General features: G+C 40.2%; 1 protein-coding gene across 2 annotated transcripts in view; it reads right to left on the reverse strand.

The window, feature by feature from the left end:
- Window positions 1–389: 389 nt before the first annotated feature.
- CCDC93 (coiled-coil domain containing 93) overlaps window positions 390–18,334 on the reverse strand; it is a 123,912-nt gene continuing 105,967 nt past the window's right edge. Inside the window, exon 23 of one of the 2 annotated variants that reach the window (XM_036743449.1) lies at window positions 390–8,617. In XM_036743449.1, coding sequence (XP_036599344.1) covers window positions 8,564–8,617 — 54 coding nt within the window. In that variant the 3' untranslated portion in view covers window positions 390–8,563. The remainder of the gene's footprint in view (window positions 8,618–18,334) is intronic. The other variant, XM_036743448.1, reaches the window with a different exon arrangement.

The following is an 18,334-nucleotide window of genomic DNA, read 5'->3' on the forward strand; positions in this document are numbered from 1 at the left end:
CATTTCAAACTGGATGTCCAGTAGACATCTTAAACTCAACATGTCCCAAACAGAACTCATTATTTTTTCCTGTAAACCTCCCCCACCACTTCATCTTTTCTATTATTGCATCCTCCCAGTCCCTGAGGCTCACAACCTAGGAGTCATCCTGGATTCCTCATTATCTCTCATTCCCTATATTCAAGCTGTTGTCAAGGTCTGTCAATTTCACCTTTTCAGTATCTCTCAAATATGCCCTCCTTTCTCCTCCAACACTGCCCAAGACATGTGATGTGGTAACCAAGAAAGTCCTGGATAAAAGGGAAAAGGGTTGGTTGGAACTGAAGACCACCAAACAAGGTATCTAGTCATGGTTAATATCTTGCAACAGAAAAGAGAAGTGGGTCCTATTTATACCAATTATTATAACATGTTTATTTGCTTTTCAGTGATACATTTTGTTTGACACACCAGTCACAGACACACACCAATGACCCATTCCCAAAAGTATGTTCTTTTAAACTGCTTCAGAGTGACTACATCCAAGGGTAAACAAATCAAATTTATAATTAAGATGTTCTGCTTTGGTGAAGTCCAATAATACCTCTAAATATCATAATTCATTTGCATTTTCCCCAAAGCATATTTTGGATCCTGGGTTTTCTTGCATCCTTTCACACAGGCGACCATTAACTTCTGGATAACCTTTGCTTCAGAGCCACCACAGAGTGATGCAGTAGAAAGGTGAGTCTGAATCCCTGCTCTGTCACCTGACCTCTCTGGACCTCAGTTTCCTCATCTGTAAAATGAGGGAACTGAATTAAAAGGCTAAGCCCACATGGGTTTCCTCTCATTGTTTTAGCAGCTTATTTTTTCTCTGTCTCTGTCTCTGTCTCTCATGCCCCTAAGGCTCTTGCCATGGTTCTCGTCTCTCTCCACATACAAACACACTCTCTCCTTGAACTGTCTTCCAAGCTAGGAGCCATGGATTTTGAGGTGTAAGGCACCTTAGGGATCAATCATTTAATTTAGCAATTCTTAACCTTTTTTGTCATGGACTACTTGGACAGTCTGGTAAAGATTATGGGCCCTTTCTCAGAATAATGTTTTTAAATGCAAAAATAAATTATGTAGGATTACAAAGGAAACCAATTACACTGAAGTTAGTTATCGAAAGAAAAAAGTAGTCCCCAGGTTATGAACACCCGATTCTAACCTACCTCTATCATTTTACAGATGAGGAAGCTGAGGCACAGACAGGTTCAATGACTTTCTCAGTCACCCTGGAGTTTGAACTCAGACCTTTTGACTTCAAACATATTGATCCTTCTACCGCACCATGTTGCCTCTTCCGCCTACGAGACATTTCCGCTTGGCTGTCCCATGACATCTGAAAGTCAACTTGTTCAAAACTGAGTTTATTATCTTTCCCCTAAAGCTTCTCCCTTTATGACTTTACCATTTCAGTATACCAAGCTGCCCACGCTTGACTGAAGCAAAAAGATAAAATTTAATGGGATAAAAGTAGAATATTGAACCCAGGTTTAAAAAAACAAAATTGCACAAGTATGGGATGAGAAATTTGCTAGACAAAAATTCACAAAAACCTGGTAGTTATAAGCTCAATACAAATAATTGTGAGTGCTGTCTTTGACTCTTCCTTTCTCTTGCCTTTCATCTCTGATCAGTTACCTAGTCCTGTTAATTCCACTCTCTCCAAAAGTCTGTCCTTGCCTTTCTATTGTCACTGCTGTCACTTGAGCAAAGGCTCTTATTCCAGTCTGCCTGTATTATTAGTACGGTCTCTCAACAGAAAACTCCTTTCCACTGCCAGAAATCTGCCAAAAGAATAGATATGATCATAAGATTATAGATTAAGACCTGGAAGGTACCTCAGAGGTCATCCTGTCCCGCCGCATCAATTTACAGGTGAGAAAACAAGCCCAGAAATGCTAAGTGACTCATTCTCTACCTCAAATTTTTTTTTTGTGGTTTCCTTTCTACTAAAGCTCAAACTCATTTGGTAATTGAAGCACGTCACAATCTGGTTCCATTCTACCTTTTTAGCCTTATCTCATGTTATTTCCCTCCATTCATTTTGTTTCAACCAAACCAGACTATTTCTATTTCTGGAGCACATTTCTATACTGTCCCTTTGCTCCGGCTCTTCTCAACATCTGCAATATTCTCCCTCCTCAATTCCTACATAACAATCAATCAATCAGCATTTATGAAGCACCTATCATGTACCCAGGCACTGCGCTAAGCACTGGTCTTCTCCATTACCAACCTCCTCCCCAGGTCAATTTGCCTGCTCCTTCAATGTACTTGTCATGTATATAATTATTTGTGAATATGTCATAGCCACATTCCATGCTGCATGAGAGCAGGGACTTTTTTTTTTAACTTTGTATTACCTACCAGGACTCGGACAATGTTTGGTTCACAGTAGGTATTTAATAAATATTTGCTAGATTGAAATCTTGTTTTTCACAGTAAACCCCAGTCTAATTTAATACATCCCTTTGCTAACATTCATAACCGAATCTTAGGGTTTTACTTAACTAGAAATCATTTTTCACAACAATAGACATAGAACCTTGACTCCCAATTTGATGATTGTTCATCTATTATTGGCATCGGCCTAGTAGTGGTTTACTGTCAGTGATAGGCAATTAAATCCAAACTGGAGAAATGTTTTTGCTGGAAACTCCTGGAGGTACTAGTCTCACCCTCTTTCAGTAGCTCTAAGGTTTAAATATAATCTGTTCAGGGTTTCTCAAGTAATAACACACATACCACTTGTAGGAAGCAGCTGCACATATTTTAAGAGTTTACTGTTCCAAGGTGGTAGGGATGACGTCAGACCTTTTGCTGATAAGCCCAGTTGGGTCTGATTGGGTGACAGGCACAAGAGTATCTGGCCAGTGCTGGTACTATGCTCTTGGCCAGATGGAAAACTTCAGCCTATGACTGCTGAATATCACCTGGCTTCTCCAAGACTGACTGATGAGAATAACAGAGTTGCAAAGTTGGACAGAACCTCAAAGGTTATGTAGCCAAATCTTATCCAATCCACAAATTCTTGCCAAAGTGTCCCAACAAGTGGTATCTGGCTTCATTTGAAGATCTCATGATGTAGTATGGCTAGTGTACTGGACTTGGAATCAGGAAAACATGAGCTCAAATTCTACCTCTTGACACTAGTTGCATGACCCTAGGAAAGTCACTTTATCTTTTTGGGCCTCAGTTTCCTCACTTGTAAAATGAGAATAGATTTAATGACCTGTATGATGCATTCCAGCTCTAAATCTTTGATCCTATGATTTCCAGTGACAAGGAGCTCATTATCCCCCAGGGCAGTCCATCCCATTTTTAGACAACTCTAGTTTTAAGTTTTTCCTCATATAAAGCCCAAATCTGTGTTCTTGCAATTTCCATAGGATGGTCCTATTTCTTCCCTCTGGGACCAAGCAAAACAATTCTTTTCTCTGTACCTCCAAGAACTTGAAGACACAGCAAATTCCCACATTTCTTTTCTCCAGGTTAAATATTCCCATTGAACTGATCATATGGCCTGGTCTCCAGTTCCCTCATTCTTGTTCCCCCTTCTAAGCACTGTAGCTTAACACTTCTTCTAAAATGTGGTCATCGGAATTGGGCACCACATCCCAAATGTGGTCTAAGGAGGACATCCTATAGAATTAGCTTCTCTTGCTCTGGAGATTGTATTTTTATTAACATACTCTAGACACAATTACTTGTGTTGAGCTTATTGAAGCTACCAGGTCTTTTACACATAGATTTTTGTCAGCAAATTTCTTCATTCTGCACTTGTGCAATTGATTTTTTTAAAACCCAAGTTCAAGATCTTACTTTCATCCCATTTTTATCTTTTCACCTCAGTCCATCATTTCAGCTTGTCAAGCTTGAATCTGTCTTCCAGACACAGTGAATCGGTCATCCTTCCCAAGTTCTTGTTACTTGCCAATTTGAGAAGCATGATATGTATATTTTCATCCATGTTGTTGGCAAAAATCTTGAGCAAGGAAGAAGCAAAAATAGAACCTTGTGGCATTTCATTAAAGACCTCCCTCCTAATTAACACTCTTTGGGTCTGGTCATTCAAACAGTTTCAAATTCAACTTACTGTACTATGATACAGTTTCCATATTTTAATCTTCGCCACAATATTGAGATACATTGTCAAATGCTTTTATGAAATCCAATTAAATCATGTCCACCGAATTCCCCTTACCTGCTTGACTTGTAACTGTCAAAAAAGAGCTTAGCTCTGTATAACAAACCCATGGTAGTTTTTAGTGATTACTTCTTAATTTATATTTTGTTCACAAATCAATTCTAAAATTTGACCAGATGCCAAAATCAAAGTAGCTGATCTATAATCTGAAGTATCCACTGTCTTTCTTTAAAAAAAAACTGGACTATATAGCCCCAGTCTTATGGCATATTTGGTGCATCAGTCTTCCAAAGATCACTTACAGTGGCTCAGCAATCATTTCTGCAAAGTGTAATTGTCAAACTATCATGCATGACCTTTAAGAACCTGGTGATCATCCCCATAGTAATACTTAAAAGAAACACGATTCTTAAAGAAAAAAAAATATGCTAGTAGGAAACATTGGGGATTTAGAACAAATTCTTTTGGTTATAGAACCAAAATGCTTGGGGAAAAGTGTTTGGGGAAAAAAGGGACATCTATGCATCTTCACTAATTCTGAGTTTAAAGGTCTTTCTCTTGACATGTCTCTTGTGGCCAGTACCTCCAATACGTTTCAAAGGTTTTATTTGTCTCTCTTGTTCATATCCTTTGACTATTTATCTTTTGGGGAATGGCCCATTGACATTTTTTTGTAGCAATTCACTATTTATCTTCGATATCACTGATATGAGAAATATGCTGTACAATTTTCCTCCCTAGTTCAGCTTACCTTCTAATTCTAGTCTCAGTTTTGTTTTTGCATAAACCTTTGTTTTATGTCATGAAAACTGTACATTTTGTCTTCTGTGGCTTTCACTGTTCCATGTTAGGTCAACAACTTTTCCTCTATCCATAGCTCCAATGGCATATTTTCCCCTGATCCTCTAAATTGTTAATTTGTGACCTTTTATTTCTAGATCATGTATCTATTTAGCTTATTGTAGTATATATTATAAGCTATTGGTTTAAGCCTAATTTCTGCCAAGCTACTTTTAAGTTTTCTGAGAACATGGAATGGAGAGTCCTTACACCAGTAGTTGGGGTCTTTTGGGCTTATTACCCCTATGCTTATTTGCCTCTGTTTCTTGTGTACCTAATCTGTTCCCTTGATTGACTTTTCTATTTTTTTTAACCTGTACGAAATAGTTTTGATGTTTTGCAGTATAGTTTGAGATTTTGTACTGTTTCGGCTCCCTTCCTTCTCATTTTTCTCCCATCATCTTCCTTAAGATTTTTGATCTTTTGTTCTTCATTTTATTTTTTTCTAGTTTTACAAAGCAATCCTTTGCCTTTGCTTTATGTATCATTTGTGACAGATAAAATTTAAGTGCAATAGTTGGTGTTCTTCTGCCCCCAAGACATCTCTACTACCTGTATCCTGCCATTTGGTGGATATATTTTAAAGGAATAGAAACTAATATTTAATAATTACAGTAGACCATATGAAAAAATAACTAGAAATACAAATTATTTCCTTAAAAACAAAACAGAATGCAGCTAAATAAAAATATCATTTAATTATCTGTTGTTTGGGGTCATTGCTGTCCATTAGTCTGGAGAATCAGAATTGATTGCAGTGACATATAGAAACGCTTGCCCTCATAAATCTCTCTCTCCTCCACTAAAGGGAATTCTGTGGCATGAACAATGGCACAGCAGAAAAAAAATTCTAAACTCAGTAACAAAGGGTCCAGTTGGCCAGGAGCTCTAAGTCTGTGATTTGCTTGATAAATTGTATTTAATGCTTCCCTGGAAATTCAAGTGGTTTACCAACCCAACCCAACTGCAAGGGATCTCTTCCCACCATACTCAAAACATTATAAGATAGTCTTGAATATTTGGTTGACCCAAATGTCAAAATTGACCCCAAAACAGCAAAATACCAAATTGTTTCCATTTTACAAGAGGATCAGGTTACCTAATTCCTTCCAGCAAATAGGTGGGGTTTGTTACATGCAGATAAGCCAAAGTATGTGAGGATGTGACTCTAGTGCTTGTTACATCCCAAAGGGCAGAGAGAGGTGGTTTTTAGTTTGGTAAAGAAGTGCTTTCAGGTCTCATCAAGCCTAGCATAAGACATAATGTTCATTAATCCAGAGTGGGGTTTTTTAAAAGTTCAATCACATCACCCATGCCTTACCATATATGTGTATGCATGTATTTCTGTGTACTGTTTTATCAAAAGTGACTGGAGTTAAAGTTATCCCTGTCTGATATGTTTAAGCTTCACATTTTACTGTCCAAAAATTCTGGCTAGTGTTTGGCCACAAAATTTGTCCATGAAACTCATTCTGAAATCTCATTTTCTTGAAGCATGGTTATATTGCCAAAATTAACTGGAATCTTGGGGCATGAAATTCACTCTTGGTTCAGTGACCCACTGTGGCATAAAGCCCAATCTCCTTAGCCTGACATGAATTACCGTCTATGATCTAATGCCAAGTGACATTTCCAAGCTCAGCTTTCACTACTCCCTCCTTCACTACTCCACTCTTGAAGCAAGGTTGAACTTGCAGTAAGGAAGACAGGTTTACATTCTACCTTTCATACTTACTAGGTGTACATTCGTGGACAAGCCACTTAAAGCTCTCTGAGCCTCAATATCCCTCCTGATGAGACTACAGTATCTGTCATGTTGTGAGGACCAAATGAGATAATGGATGTAATGACAATAATAGCATTTATAAAGCACCTACTACGTGCCATAAACTGTGCTAAGTGCTTTAGAGATATCTCATCTGATCCTTATATCCATCCCGGGAGGTAAATTGTATTATTATCCCCATTTTACAGTTGAGGAAACTGAGGCAAAGAGAGGTTAAGTGACTTGCCCAAGTAAGCTAGAAAGTGTCTGAGGCTGGATTTGATGTAAAGTGCTATTTAGGTGGCAGGTATTATTGCCTTGTGATTTCCTGTTATTGGATTGCCCTTCCTTTCTCTGCGCCATCTTTCCATAGTGGAGCCCTCCAAGATCCAAGCTTAAATTCCACGTTTTCTACAGAACTTTCCCTGTTTCTCTATACTATCTGGTACCTGGGAAGAGCTCACTGGAGACTCAAGGCCAAAACAAAAGGTGGTGCTACAGGCTCCTTTGCCCTTAGCTGACAGAATGATGGCAGAAGAGGTATTGAGGGGGCACAGTATCGATGCAGTTGAAGTGAGCAGGCTGGGAGAGAAGGCTGATGAGCATCTGCAGAGCGGGAAGAGAAACTAGGCACGGAACAAAGTAGAACAGCCACTTGAGCGGCCAGATCAGTGGTAGAAGTCAGGCCAAGTTGGAAAAACGACAGATGAACATTTACCAGGTTGACACAGTTTGTCAAGGTGTCGTGAGGTTGTCTGAAGGGCTGAGGACTCTATCCCAGGATGTCAGAAGGCAATGACATTTTACAGCTGGCTCACAGGATCGTAGAGCAAGAGCTGGAAGGGACCGCGGAGGCCATCCAGTCTTAAACTCCTCATTTTACAGATTAGGAAACTAAGGCCACGGGAGATTAAGTGACTTTGTTCAAGGTAATGCAAGTAACGTCAGAAGTAGGATTTGAACCAAGAGCCTCTGACTCCAGAAACTATGTTCTTTCCACTGCACTATTCCCTTGAGGTCAAGGCTGGGGAGGCCACTCAAGGTTCCAATGAAATCCTAAGTGAACTTCCCCTAACTGAAGAGGATGAGGACTAAATGACTATGTCCTCATAGGGGTGGCACCCCTAATGGAGCAAGGCCTTCGTCCTTGGCCCTAACAGCAATCTGGGCAGAACTGATCTGAACTGCAAATGCTTACAACATTAATTATATCTTTCTTGGGGTAGGGAGCACTTAGTGCCTTGGAATTTCTCTTTTATAATATTACTTTCCCATTTAAGACATAAGCTCCCAGAGCACAGAACCTGTTTCGGCTAAGTGACTGTATCCTTCATTGCTTTCTCTTTCCCCCTACCCCACCATGCCTAGAAAAGTACCTTGCACAAGAGGGGTGGGGGGAACGAGGGTGAACAATAAATATCTGTGGAATGAATGAGTTAATTTTTATTTTATAGAGACTTTATGCAAATATTTTTCCTGATATCTTAATTATATATAATGCTATTTTGGATGTAAAAGAAAAATCTATACAGAAAAGAAATATTGGCCACATTACATCTTATTCTGTGGAAGGGCTTTTACTCTAGTTATACCCTTTGTGTTGAATGACTGTCATTAACACCTGGCATGGGAATGAAAGGAAACAAAATAGAAAAAAAAATCCAGGGTATTTGAAGCAGTCTGCCGGCTTCTCTGGGCTGCTACTATCACGTTTCATAATGTAGTAATCCATCTCCAGGCTAGAAAAATCAATTAAGGTTGCTAGCTGATGAGTTTTCTCAGGAAATATGGGATTTCACCTTGGACAGCAGTATTTCATTCTTGCGGCATTCCTGATGAGAAAGTGCAATGAGAGATTAATTAGAATAGCTCACAATTATATGATGCTACATGGTTTACAAATGACTTCTCTCACAACCACCTCGTGAAGGTAGATGGTAATACGCCAACCTCTTCTTTCACGTACAAGTCTCCTTAACAGACCTGAACTATTCCTCCCACCCTCTTCCCCCACCTCCAGTGCCTCTGGGGAGATCTGAACAAAGAGAAAATGAAAATCTCATATAACTAGCCTAGAGGCTAAACTTTATGTAATATATATGGACCTTCACTGCTCAAGCTACTGATGTAACTTTCTTAAGCATGTAAAGAAAACATGGTAAATCATTTTGTAATCTTATGTCTATTGTCCTAATACTCACTGCCAAACCATGCTATTTATGTTCTCCAGACACTCATCCCAGTTCATGAAACCTTCTCTAAAACCTCCTAGATAAGGATGTTTCAGTTGCTCCAGGATTCTTTCTATAGTGGTGGAGATAGTGCACTAGCTGCTACTTTTACATTCTTGTCTCAATAAGCATGATCTTTTATTTTTGTATTCTGACCTTCATCACTAAAATGGACAGGTCCCACAGGTACCTCCTTCCCCTAGTTCCTTGACAGTGTGTTGGCCTATGTCTCTTCATTAGACTAGAATAGGGATTTGTAGCCTTTTTGGTGTTATGGACCCCCTTGACAGTATGGTGAAGCCTATGGATCACTTCTCATAGCATCAATATTATAAAATATTTGAAGGAAATGCAAATTTTTATTTAGAGGCTAGTGGAAATAATATATTTTTTCTCTCCTTTTTTCTCCCTCAAATGCAAGGGACCCTTGAAATTTGTCCATCGATCCCATGGGGGTCCTGTGAATCCCAGGATTAGAAGTTCACTGAGAGTAGATACCATAGCTTCTATATATCCTCCACAGTGCTTAGAATCCCAGAAGAGAAAGGCTGTCTAATTCAAACCAATTCAATCAATATTTAATTGACAAATGCTTATCCAAGGGTGGGAGTCTTACTACCTCATAAAGTAGGCCATTATACAATTCTGAACAGATCTTCAGGAAGTTTTTTCCTTAAACATGCTTTAACTTTGCAACTTCTCCCTATGGCTCCTGATTCTACTCTCTGGAGTCAAGTAAAACAAGTCTAATTGGAGAGTTCACCATAACTAGCCAGCTCTGGACCCCACCACCTTCCTGACACGCCACACAATGTGCATGTCCTTTCTTTTCCCTCCCACCACTTGCTCTAGGAACAGTCATCAAATCAACACTACCATTCCTAGAAAGGACAAGTCAATCAACTGCCTAATGATTCTACTTAGCATCTCTGTGATTTTCCAGATTCTCCCTGGACACTACTTCCTCTGTTAGACTGTAAGCTCCTTGAGGACAGGGATTCTTTTTTTTTGGTATTTTTATCCCCCCTAAATTAGCACTATTCTTGTTACATTGTACACATGCTTAATAATTTTTTAATTCACTCATCTTCTAGGCGGTTTGCTTTCAAATGATGAAGCCAGCTATCATGTCTTCCCTCTCTCCATCTTCTCAACAGGCCTTCTTTACTTTGGGCTAAACATCGCCGGTTCCTTTAGTTGATTCTTAATGCATATGGTTTGGAGATTGTTTTCCTCTTCTGGATATGCTCTAGCTTGCCAAAGTCCTTCTAAAATGTGCTGTCTAGGATTTCACCCAGTGCTCCAGATGTGATCTGATCAAGGCAGAGCTTAGGGGAACTCTACCCTCCTTCTTCTGGATATTAAAATGCAGCCTAAGAGCACATTTAATTTTGGGGTAGCCAAATCACAGCACTGCAGGCCCCAGTTCTTTTTCATATACACCGACTCATGTCCGGTCACATCTCCACAAAGCTGTATTCGAACAGCTGGGTTCTTAAACCCAAATGGAGCACATTGATCTCTAATCAATGACATTTTATTAGATCTACCTTAACTTCCCATATCGGACACTACGTTAATATCTCTAATTAATACTGAATGTCCATTCTGAGGCTATTGTCTTATCTTCATTAAACTGCCTCAAAATGTTATACCTCCACTGTCTGGTGTTCTCTTAATATTTAGGCGCAAGTTCAAGTCTTCCAAATTCTTTAGTGTTTACTGTCTGTTCTCCTGTGCAAATCTCTAGCCTTCCTGATCTCTTTACAGATACTCTTCCCATTCCACCTGGGCATCTTTGCTCTGAAGTACTGTCCTTGTCTTAATTAGGTAAATTTGCCATCCACATTCTTCTTGGTGCTTATCTTGGGCTTTTAGGTTAAACCCTCTGCTAGCCTCTTCCTTATCCTGGCCTGACGAACCAAGATCAGGGCAAAAAAGATTAGCTGTTGTCAGTCTGGAAAGAGAAAAGGCCAAGAGAAGATAGGAAAAAAGTACAAAAATCATGAAAGAGAGAACAAGGAACAAAGATTTTCATTAAACTCCAGAATATTATAAAGGGCTCTGTGCCCTACTCCTTGAAGCTTTTTAAATGCTGTTGTTTTAAGACAAACAAAATGGAGTTCTACTTAACATGGCAGGGGGTGACTTGTTACTCCAAGAGATGGTACAGGCTACAGAGATAAAATACCTTTGAGACAGACTCTGGTAAATTAATGAGTGACACACTCATAATTAAATAAAAAGAAAAATTATAGTCATGACCCCAAGTAAGAAGGACACCAGAGAGAATCAGTGGGACTGTCTATGCCTTGGTAGCTCACAAGTGAAAATTGAGGCCTATAAATAACCTAGGGTCAGTCCAAGGAAGCATGGTGGGAGTTTGATACCCCACAGTATAGGGGTCTAGAGCCTGTTTCTACATCTACTAGGGAAAAGCACTGCATCTGGAGTTCAGAGAACTGAGTTCAAGGCCCAACTTTGCTACTCATTCTCATCTATCAAATCACAGGACTGTTTTAAGAAGAAAATGAAAAGTGCTGTGTAACCCCCCTCCAAAAATGTAATAAAAATGATAGCTCTTCTTTTTATTATCATTATTTTCCTGGACCCCAGAACACTGGTCCTAGGCTCTTGATTCCTGGTTCTAAGATTAAAGGCCCTTCCCCCCCTCATTTCTTTCAAGGCCTGCCAACATGAGATCATTTTTCCTCTTCCCTTGAGAACTCTGGGCTTTATGAACTTTGGTGAACAGGGTATCTTCGCTTCCATACTTGTTCCCCATGGCTGTCTACAAACATTTCAGCTTTTCAAAGTGTAAGTGAAGAAGCTTATTAGAAGTGAGTTAATGTGCTCAGCTAATAAGATCCCAGGCCTGGCAAAGTCTAGCATTAGAATAAGGATATCTTCCCCTAAGGCTCCAGGGATCCACTTAGTGAAAAATTCTCTTAAAGCCTTGCATTTTCTGAATCAAAAGGCCCTCTAAACCAATTTCATATTATTGCTTGAGCTCCTCTCCATACATTTCCTATTACTCTAGGGTCTTTTTTCTTTCTTTCAGCAGTCATAGTAACTGGCACCTCAGAAATATCCACAGAAGTTTAGGGAACAGGGTCAAATCAGAAACTATGATTGTCATATTTTAAGAAGTAAATGAACAATGGGGGCTCCCAACAGATTATCTGTGCATGATGACATAGGGTCTTATTCCTACTACTCAGCTAAATCCAGGACCTATGAGGTCACACATCAACTATGATAGAGTTAAATGTGTCTCTCCCCTAAAAAGCTAGCCAGACTACTCCTGCCTATGGCTAGCTCTCCCTCCTCTGAGCTCAGAGCAGTTACTGTCTTGTAGGTACCATTTATCATATAGCACTTCTTATATAATTTTTAATTTATAGTATTACTTAACTTTTTACTCACTAACACCAACTCCACAATGGCTGGGATACTGTCTAACATTTCTTTGTATGTTTATAGGGCTGGTCTCTCCTTAAACAAAGTAGCTAGCTGCTCTATCAACATTTGTTGATCTCTCTCTCTCTCTCTCTCTCTCTCTCTCTCTCCCCCCGCCCCTCCCCCCCATCCCCCTCTGCCCTTTCCCTTCTTCTTCCTCCTTAGCCCATCCCACTTGTCACAGAAGCTTTAACCTACTCTTTTTTCCTAAACTGGGCTGGTAAGCCCCTCCTTAGGAACAATGGGGACTCAACATATTAGTGCCAGCTTACCAGGGAGATCTGAATGGCTACAGCCCTACTGTAGCTCAAAACTCCCAAACTCAAGTGATATACCAGCCACAGCCTTTCCCAATAGAAGGATTTATAAGTATGTGCTACCATACCCAGATCTTTTTCTTTCCTACTTCATAATTTTTACTAGTTAGTGCAGATGAAGTATAAAATACCCTATTTGTGCCTAACTACTATTCATACTTCTCCAAATATTTTTAACCAATCCTTCAGAAGATTGTACTCTAGCAGTTCCAGAAACCCTGTGGATTCACCAATAAATACTGTAAACCATAACTGGGGCCTTTGGGTAAGGTCAGTCCAGAAAAGTAGGTATGAGCTACTTGGGAGTCTGTACCTTCCTCATGGCACCAGGAGACTGAGCAGCAAAAAGCTCTCATTATGTGACCCCTAATATTGCCTGCCCTGCAAGAAAGACAGGGTCTCCCTACATTAAGGTTGCCTGGAAGAGAAATCCTTTCTAAGTCTAGTGAAAATGGCTGTGATAAGGCCTACTTTCGGTGGAGGATGTTTGTTCTAGTCTTCAAGAGAACTTTTTCTTAAGAACACAGTTGAGAACTACAAATTTCATGGTTTTTGGTGAATATCACCTATAAACGATTTTGGGGGAATGAGGATTTTAAATGGTGTAGAGAAGTCAGAGGAGGAAACCAGCATGTGAGGCGGGGGAAGTTGGACAAGAGTCAAGGGTCAGCGTAGCCAGTGCTACTTTGCACAGTACGGGGGCTGCTGGGTTGAAGTTAAAACAAGTTTCTCTACCACAGTGTCTCTCAATCCCTTTTCTGTTTGAGGACTGATACCCTGGAGAGATCTACCTCAGCCAGGGGACATGAAAAAGACCTAAAAAAAAATTAGGTGAGTTTCTGATCATAAGTAAGATGACAGCTGAACTGAGAGACCCAAGAGAGAGAATAGAAGTCAAGGCAATTCAGTGTAGTTAGCTGCTGTTTATTCACTTTAGTTGTGTCCAACTCTGCATGACCCCTTTTTGGGATTCTCTTGGCAAAGATTCTGCAGTGTTTTGCCATTTCCTTTTTCAAATTTTACAAATGAGGAAACTGGGGCAAATATGGTTAAGTGACTTTCCCAGGGTCATATAGCTAGTAAGTGTCTGAGGCCAGATTTGAACTCGGGTCTCCTTGACTCTAGGCCCAGCACTAGAGGCCAAAAGGCAGAGCTGATAACTTCCTAGGCCTCTGGACATGCAGCATTCTTGAGAAGAGAATTTCAAAGCCAGTGGGTAAGTGAGAAAGATGGAGTGAACCTCTGAGATCCTGGACGAGGAAGAAGTTTCATGGCTACTGGCTGAGAATGCCAAATGAGCAGGGAGCTGCAGCTGGCCCTGAAGGGAAAGGCTTATTAATCACAGCCTCTTTAGAGAATGGAGGACAGACTTGGAGGTGGATCTGAAAATAGCACGTCGGCTGAGGGCTACAGCTGAGGCACCGAAGGAGGCATAAGGAACAGGCTGACAGCAGACGATTATTCACCACAACATTCCCCCTCCCCCTCCCGTGAAGATTTCTTCAGGGCATTAGGTAAGCCTGAAAATAGCCAGGGTTGACAGTCAGCTGGAGTAAAGAGCAGCACCTGTGCCTGGTGGGGAGTGGGCAGCACTAGGGAGCAATATACTGGCAACAAGGAAATCCACAGGAGAAGCTATATAAAGTGACGGCATTAACAGAAGTCACTGGCAGCTTTGCAGTGTTGGAGCTACAAGCTGTCCCTGCCTGTGTGTGCCCAGGTCCCAGGTATCCCCTGTATGTGCTTCTCTTTGCATAGCTCCTCTGGTCCCCTGTGTTCCCTACGTGCAGAGGCTCTACCACTCAATTCCTAAAGGTTAGGGGGATAGTATTATTTTGTTTTTATTGTTATTTAATTAAATATATTTGTTATGAAATAAGTGGTCACATGGCAAAAGGAAGGGATAACCAGTGGACAGCCTGCATGCTTTGTTAGTGTTCTCACAGAGTGCACCTTGGGTGGACCTTCCCTGGTGAATCTGGGAGGGCATGGAGGAGAGTTGCACAGGGTGGACAGGCACAGATAGCATGTGACTGGCATTGGCAGAAAGAGCACCCAAATCAAGGTGATCAGCAATCTGCTGGAGCACTGGTGAATATGCTACATTTAAGCTTTTTCTAGCACGTTCATAAAGAGATGCTACAATGCATTTTTAAGATTGCACTGTCTTTCGGAAGTTTCATATGTGCATGTCTTGCTGTCCCAACAAGTCTGTCAATTTTTGGAAGTCAAAGACTTTGGTAGTTCTCTTATGTTATCCCTTGGACTAAACACACAAGCAGCCAAAAAGCTGTCCATGCTAAACAGAAATACAGCACATCTGCAGTCCTGCCTTTAATATCTAAACTGTGCATGCCATGCATTCAATGCATTTGACAGAGCAGAATACATATTCCTTGATCACCGTAGCTTCTATTGCCCTTTCTCCTAAAATTACATTGTACTAATTTTATATATAAATATATTCTGTATAAATTTCTATATGTATATGTTGCCTTCCCCATTAGAACATTTGCTCCGTGAGGGCAGGAATTGTTTCTTTTGTCTTTGAATCTCCAGTGCTTACCACAGTGCCTAGCACAGAGTAGGCAGTTAATAAATGCTTACTGGTTGAATATATGGTGAGGCAGGACAATACTGTAACTTTCAAGATGTCTAAGAAGTCTCTCAGCACTCAAGTATAAAATGAGCGTTTTACTTTTCCTGGAGATGACAGTCTAGCACTCTGAAGGTGTTGCTCCTGTCTCAGGAAACGTAAGCATCACCAAACAAGTGCAAGAACATTTCTCATTTTTGTCTTTGTTTTGTCTTTCCTTATTTTAGTTTATTCAGGTTAAAAGAAGAGGAGCCTAGGAATAGTAAAGGCATTCCTAATAAACTTGAGTACTGAGTTTTGGAAAACAGTATGGAAGCATAAATTTCCAGAACCTAATGCAACCTCAGAAGTCATCTAGCCAAACACTTAGCCAAGAGTCACTAAATCTCTGATTAACGATCTCTAGTAAGGAGGAATTCACTATCTCTCAAAGCAGTTGATTCTATTTTTGGACAAATTTAAGTGTTAGGAAGTTTACCATTATATTGAGGCAAAAATCTGTCTCCATTTCTTCCCACTGGCTGAGGTTCTGCTCTTTGGATTAAAGCAGAACTGAAGATTGCTGCCATGTCTACTCTGAGTCTTTCTTTTTCCAATCCTTGTATGGCATGGTTCTGAGTAACCTCACTATCCTTGTCAGTCTTTAGAAGGATTCTAGGGAATAATTTTTTTTTTATCCATTTAAGAAGGGCATCCAGAGACTCTACCGCATCATTTCCCACCTGACAATTTTCTTGGACTTCATGATATCCCAAAACTCATCATTCTGCAAGATGAAATCAACTCTAAAACTGATGTCCTTAGCTCATTTCCCACCTTGGCTCATCATTCTCCAAGATGCTATCAATTCTGAAACTCACAGCTCTTCAGTACCCCTGGTCCCCAGTGGGGCCCTGCCCTCTGGTAGGGGAGACTCGGGGGTGGACACCTGGGAGTTCCTCCCAGATCCTCTGTTTGAAAAGGGCATCCTCGGAATTTACCCCATTATTTCCCACCTGGCTGCTTTCTTGGACTTTATGATCTCTAGAAATTCATCATTTTGCAAGATGAAATCGACTCTTGAAACTCATTTCTTCAGATCATTTCCCACCTTGGTTATTGGACTTCATCATGCCCAATGATGGGTAACTTCCCTCACCCTGCCCCCACTGATTTTCAGCTTCTTTTTGTGTTGTCTTCTCTCCATTAGATAGTTAGCTCCTTGAGGACAGGAACTATATGCCTTTCTTTGTACCCCCATAGTTTAGCACAGTGCCTGAAACTTAGTAGGTGCTTAATAAATGTTTATTCACTACTGACTCTGACAAAGGCAGCCTTTCTGCCATTTTGAATTCAACAAGTATTTACTTAACACCTACTATGCACAAGATAATGTGTCTGGGGTGCTGTGAGGGATACAAAGAAGAATATGATATGGTCTTTGATCTCAATGGTTTTCAACCAAGTGCTAATGATACTTGAGGAGCTAGGCCAGGTGCAAAGGGTCTCAAGACAAGGAGAACTCTCAACAAGGAGTGGATGGTGACTATTCCACAGGAGCTGGTCACCTTCTCTCTTCTCAATCACTACTGTCAACACTTTCTTTTCCAAGGAGGAGACTGAACATCACTCCTTTGGCTTCATATGGCTCCTCTCCCCTTACATCTACTTTACTTATTAGGCTATTGCCACTAGTGGATAAGAAAACAATCTCTTAGTTTTATAAAATCAATGTAAAACTCAATATTAATTCATTTTAAATTGCTTGATAAACCAAAGTATCTTTTTATAACAGTCATCAATTCTGCTTTTCCCAAAAGGTAAGAATTAGGCCCAGGGGTAGGCAGAAGTTACAGCAAGGCAGAGTTTGCATCTAAAAGCGATTTTTGTTTAGGTAAGATTTGATGGCCTCTCAGGTCACTTCCAAACCTTATATTCCATGACTGTGACCTTTAGTTAAGTCTCTAAGCAAAACATAAGCCTAACCTGGAATTAGGCTGACAAGGAAAAATGTCCTGACATTAAGGCTGATGAGACCTTGGAATGTGTTATCAGAAGCTGTGGAGGGTTCTTTCGAAAAGAACTTTTCAGACAAGTTATATTTCTGGAAAAACAGGAATAGAAGTCTGCCTAGACACATAGGGACAGGCTATGTGATCTCTAGAATTCTATAAGTTGGATAACATTCAGTTTCAATTAAAAACATTAGTTTTTATGAGGGTCTTTATGTGGGCTGATGCCATATGACATTTGAGTGCAATTTTAAGTTTAATGTGCTTAGGTCAGTGCTCAGTTAACCCTTGATGATAGAGGTAACGTGATGTAATGGATGATGGTTCACACTTGGAGTCAGGAAGACCTGAGATTCAAATCCCACCCTTAGATGCTTCCCAGACATGTGACCCTAGGCAAGTCATTTACCCTCTACATGTTTCAATTTTCTCATCTATAAAATAAGGATAATAATAGCTCTTTCTTTTTAAGGTGGCCCTGAAGCCGAAAAGAGATAACGTATATAAAGCACTTTCCAAACCTTAAAGCACTATGTAAATGCTAGCTACTAGTATAACTAAAGCTTCTAATAATGCAATATCTCATACAGAAATATCTCACACAGACAGATGACAGCCAAATACTAGCCTTCACATCCAAATTGAGATTCCCAATTGACCATTTCTTGCTATGATTTTTGAAAAAAATCAATAGGAAAAAATCCCCACTCTTATCTTTGAAGAAGAAATATTTTGAGGGGGGCCAAAGTGAAGGCAATCTAGATCCCATCCGTAGTGTTAGTCACAGAATCTCAGAGTTGGAAGGGAATTCAGAAGCCCTTTCATCCAACCTGCAGTTACACAAGAATTCCCTCAGACAACACAGCAGACAAGGGCTTCCCCAGTCTTTGTGTGATGACCTTTACACGGAAGGAATCCACAAAACCCAGGTAACCCATTCAACTTTTGATAGTTC

This window comes from Trichosurus vulpecula, chromosome 2 (genome assembly GCF_011100635.1).
Source record: "Trichosurus vulpecula isolate mTriVul1 chromosome 2, mTriVul1.pri, whole genome shotgun sequence".
Taxonomy (NCBI): domain Eukaryota; kingdom Metazoa; phylum Chordata; class Mammalia; order Diprotodontia; family Phalangeridae; genus Trichosurus; species Trichosurus vulpecula.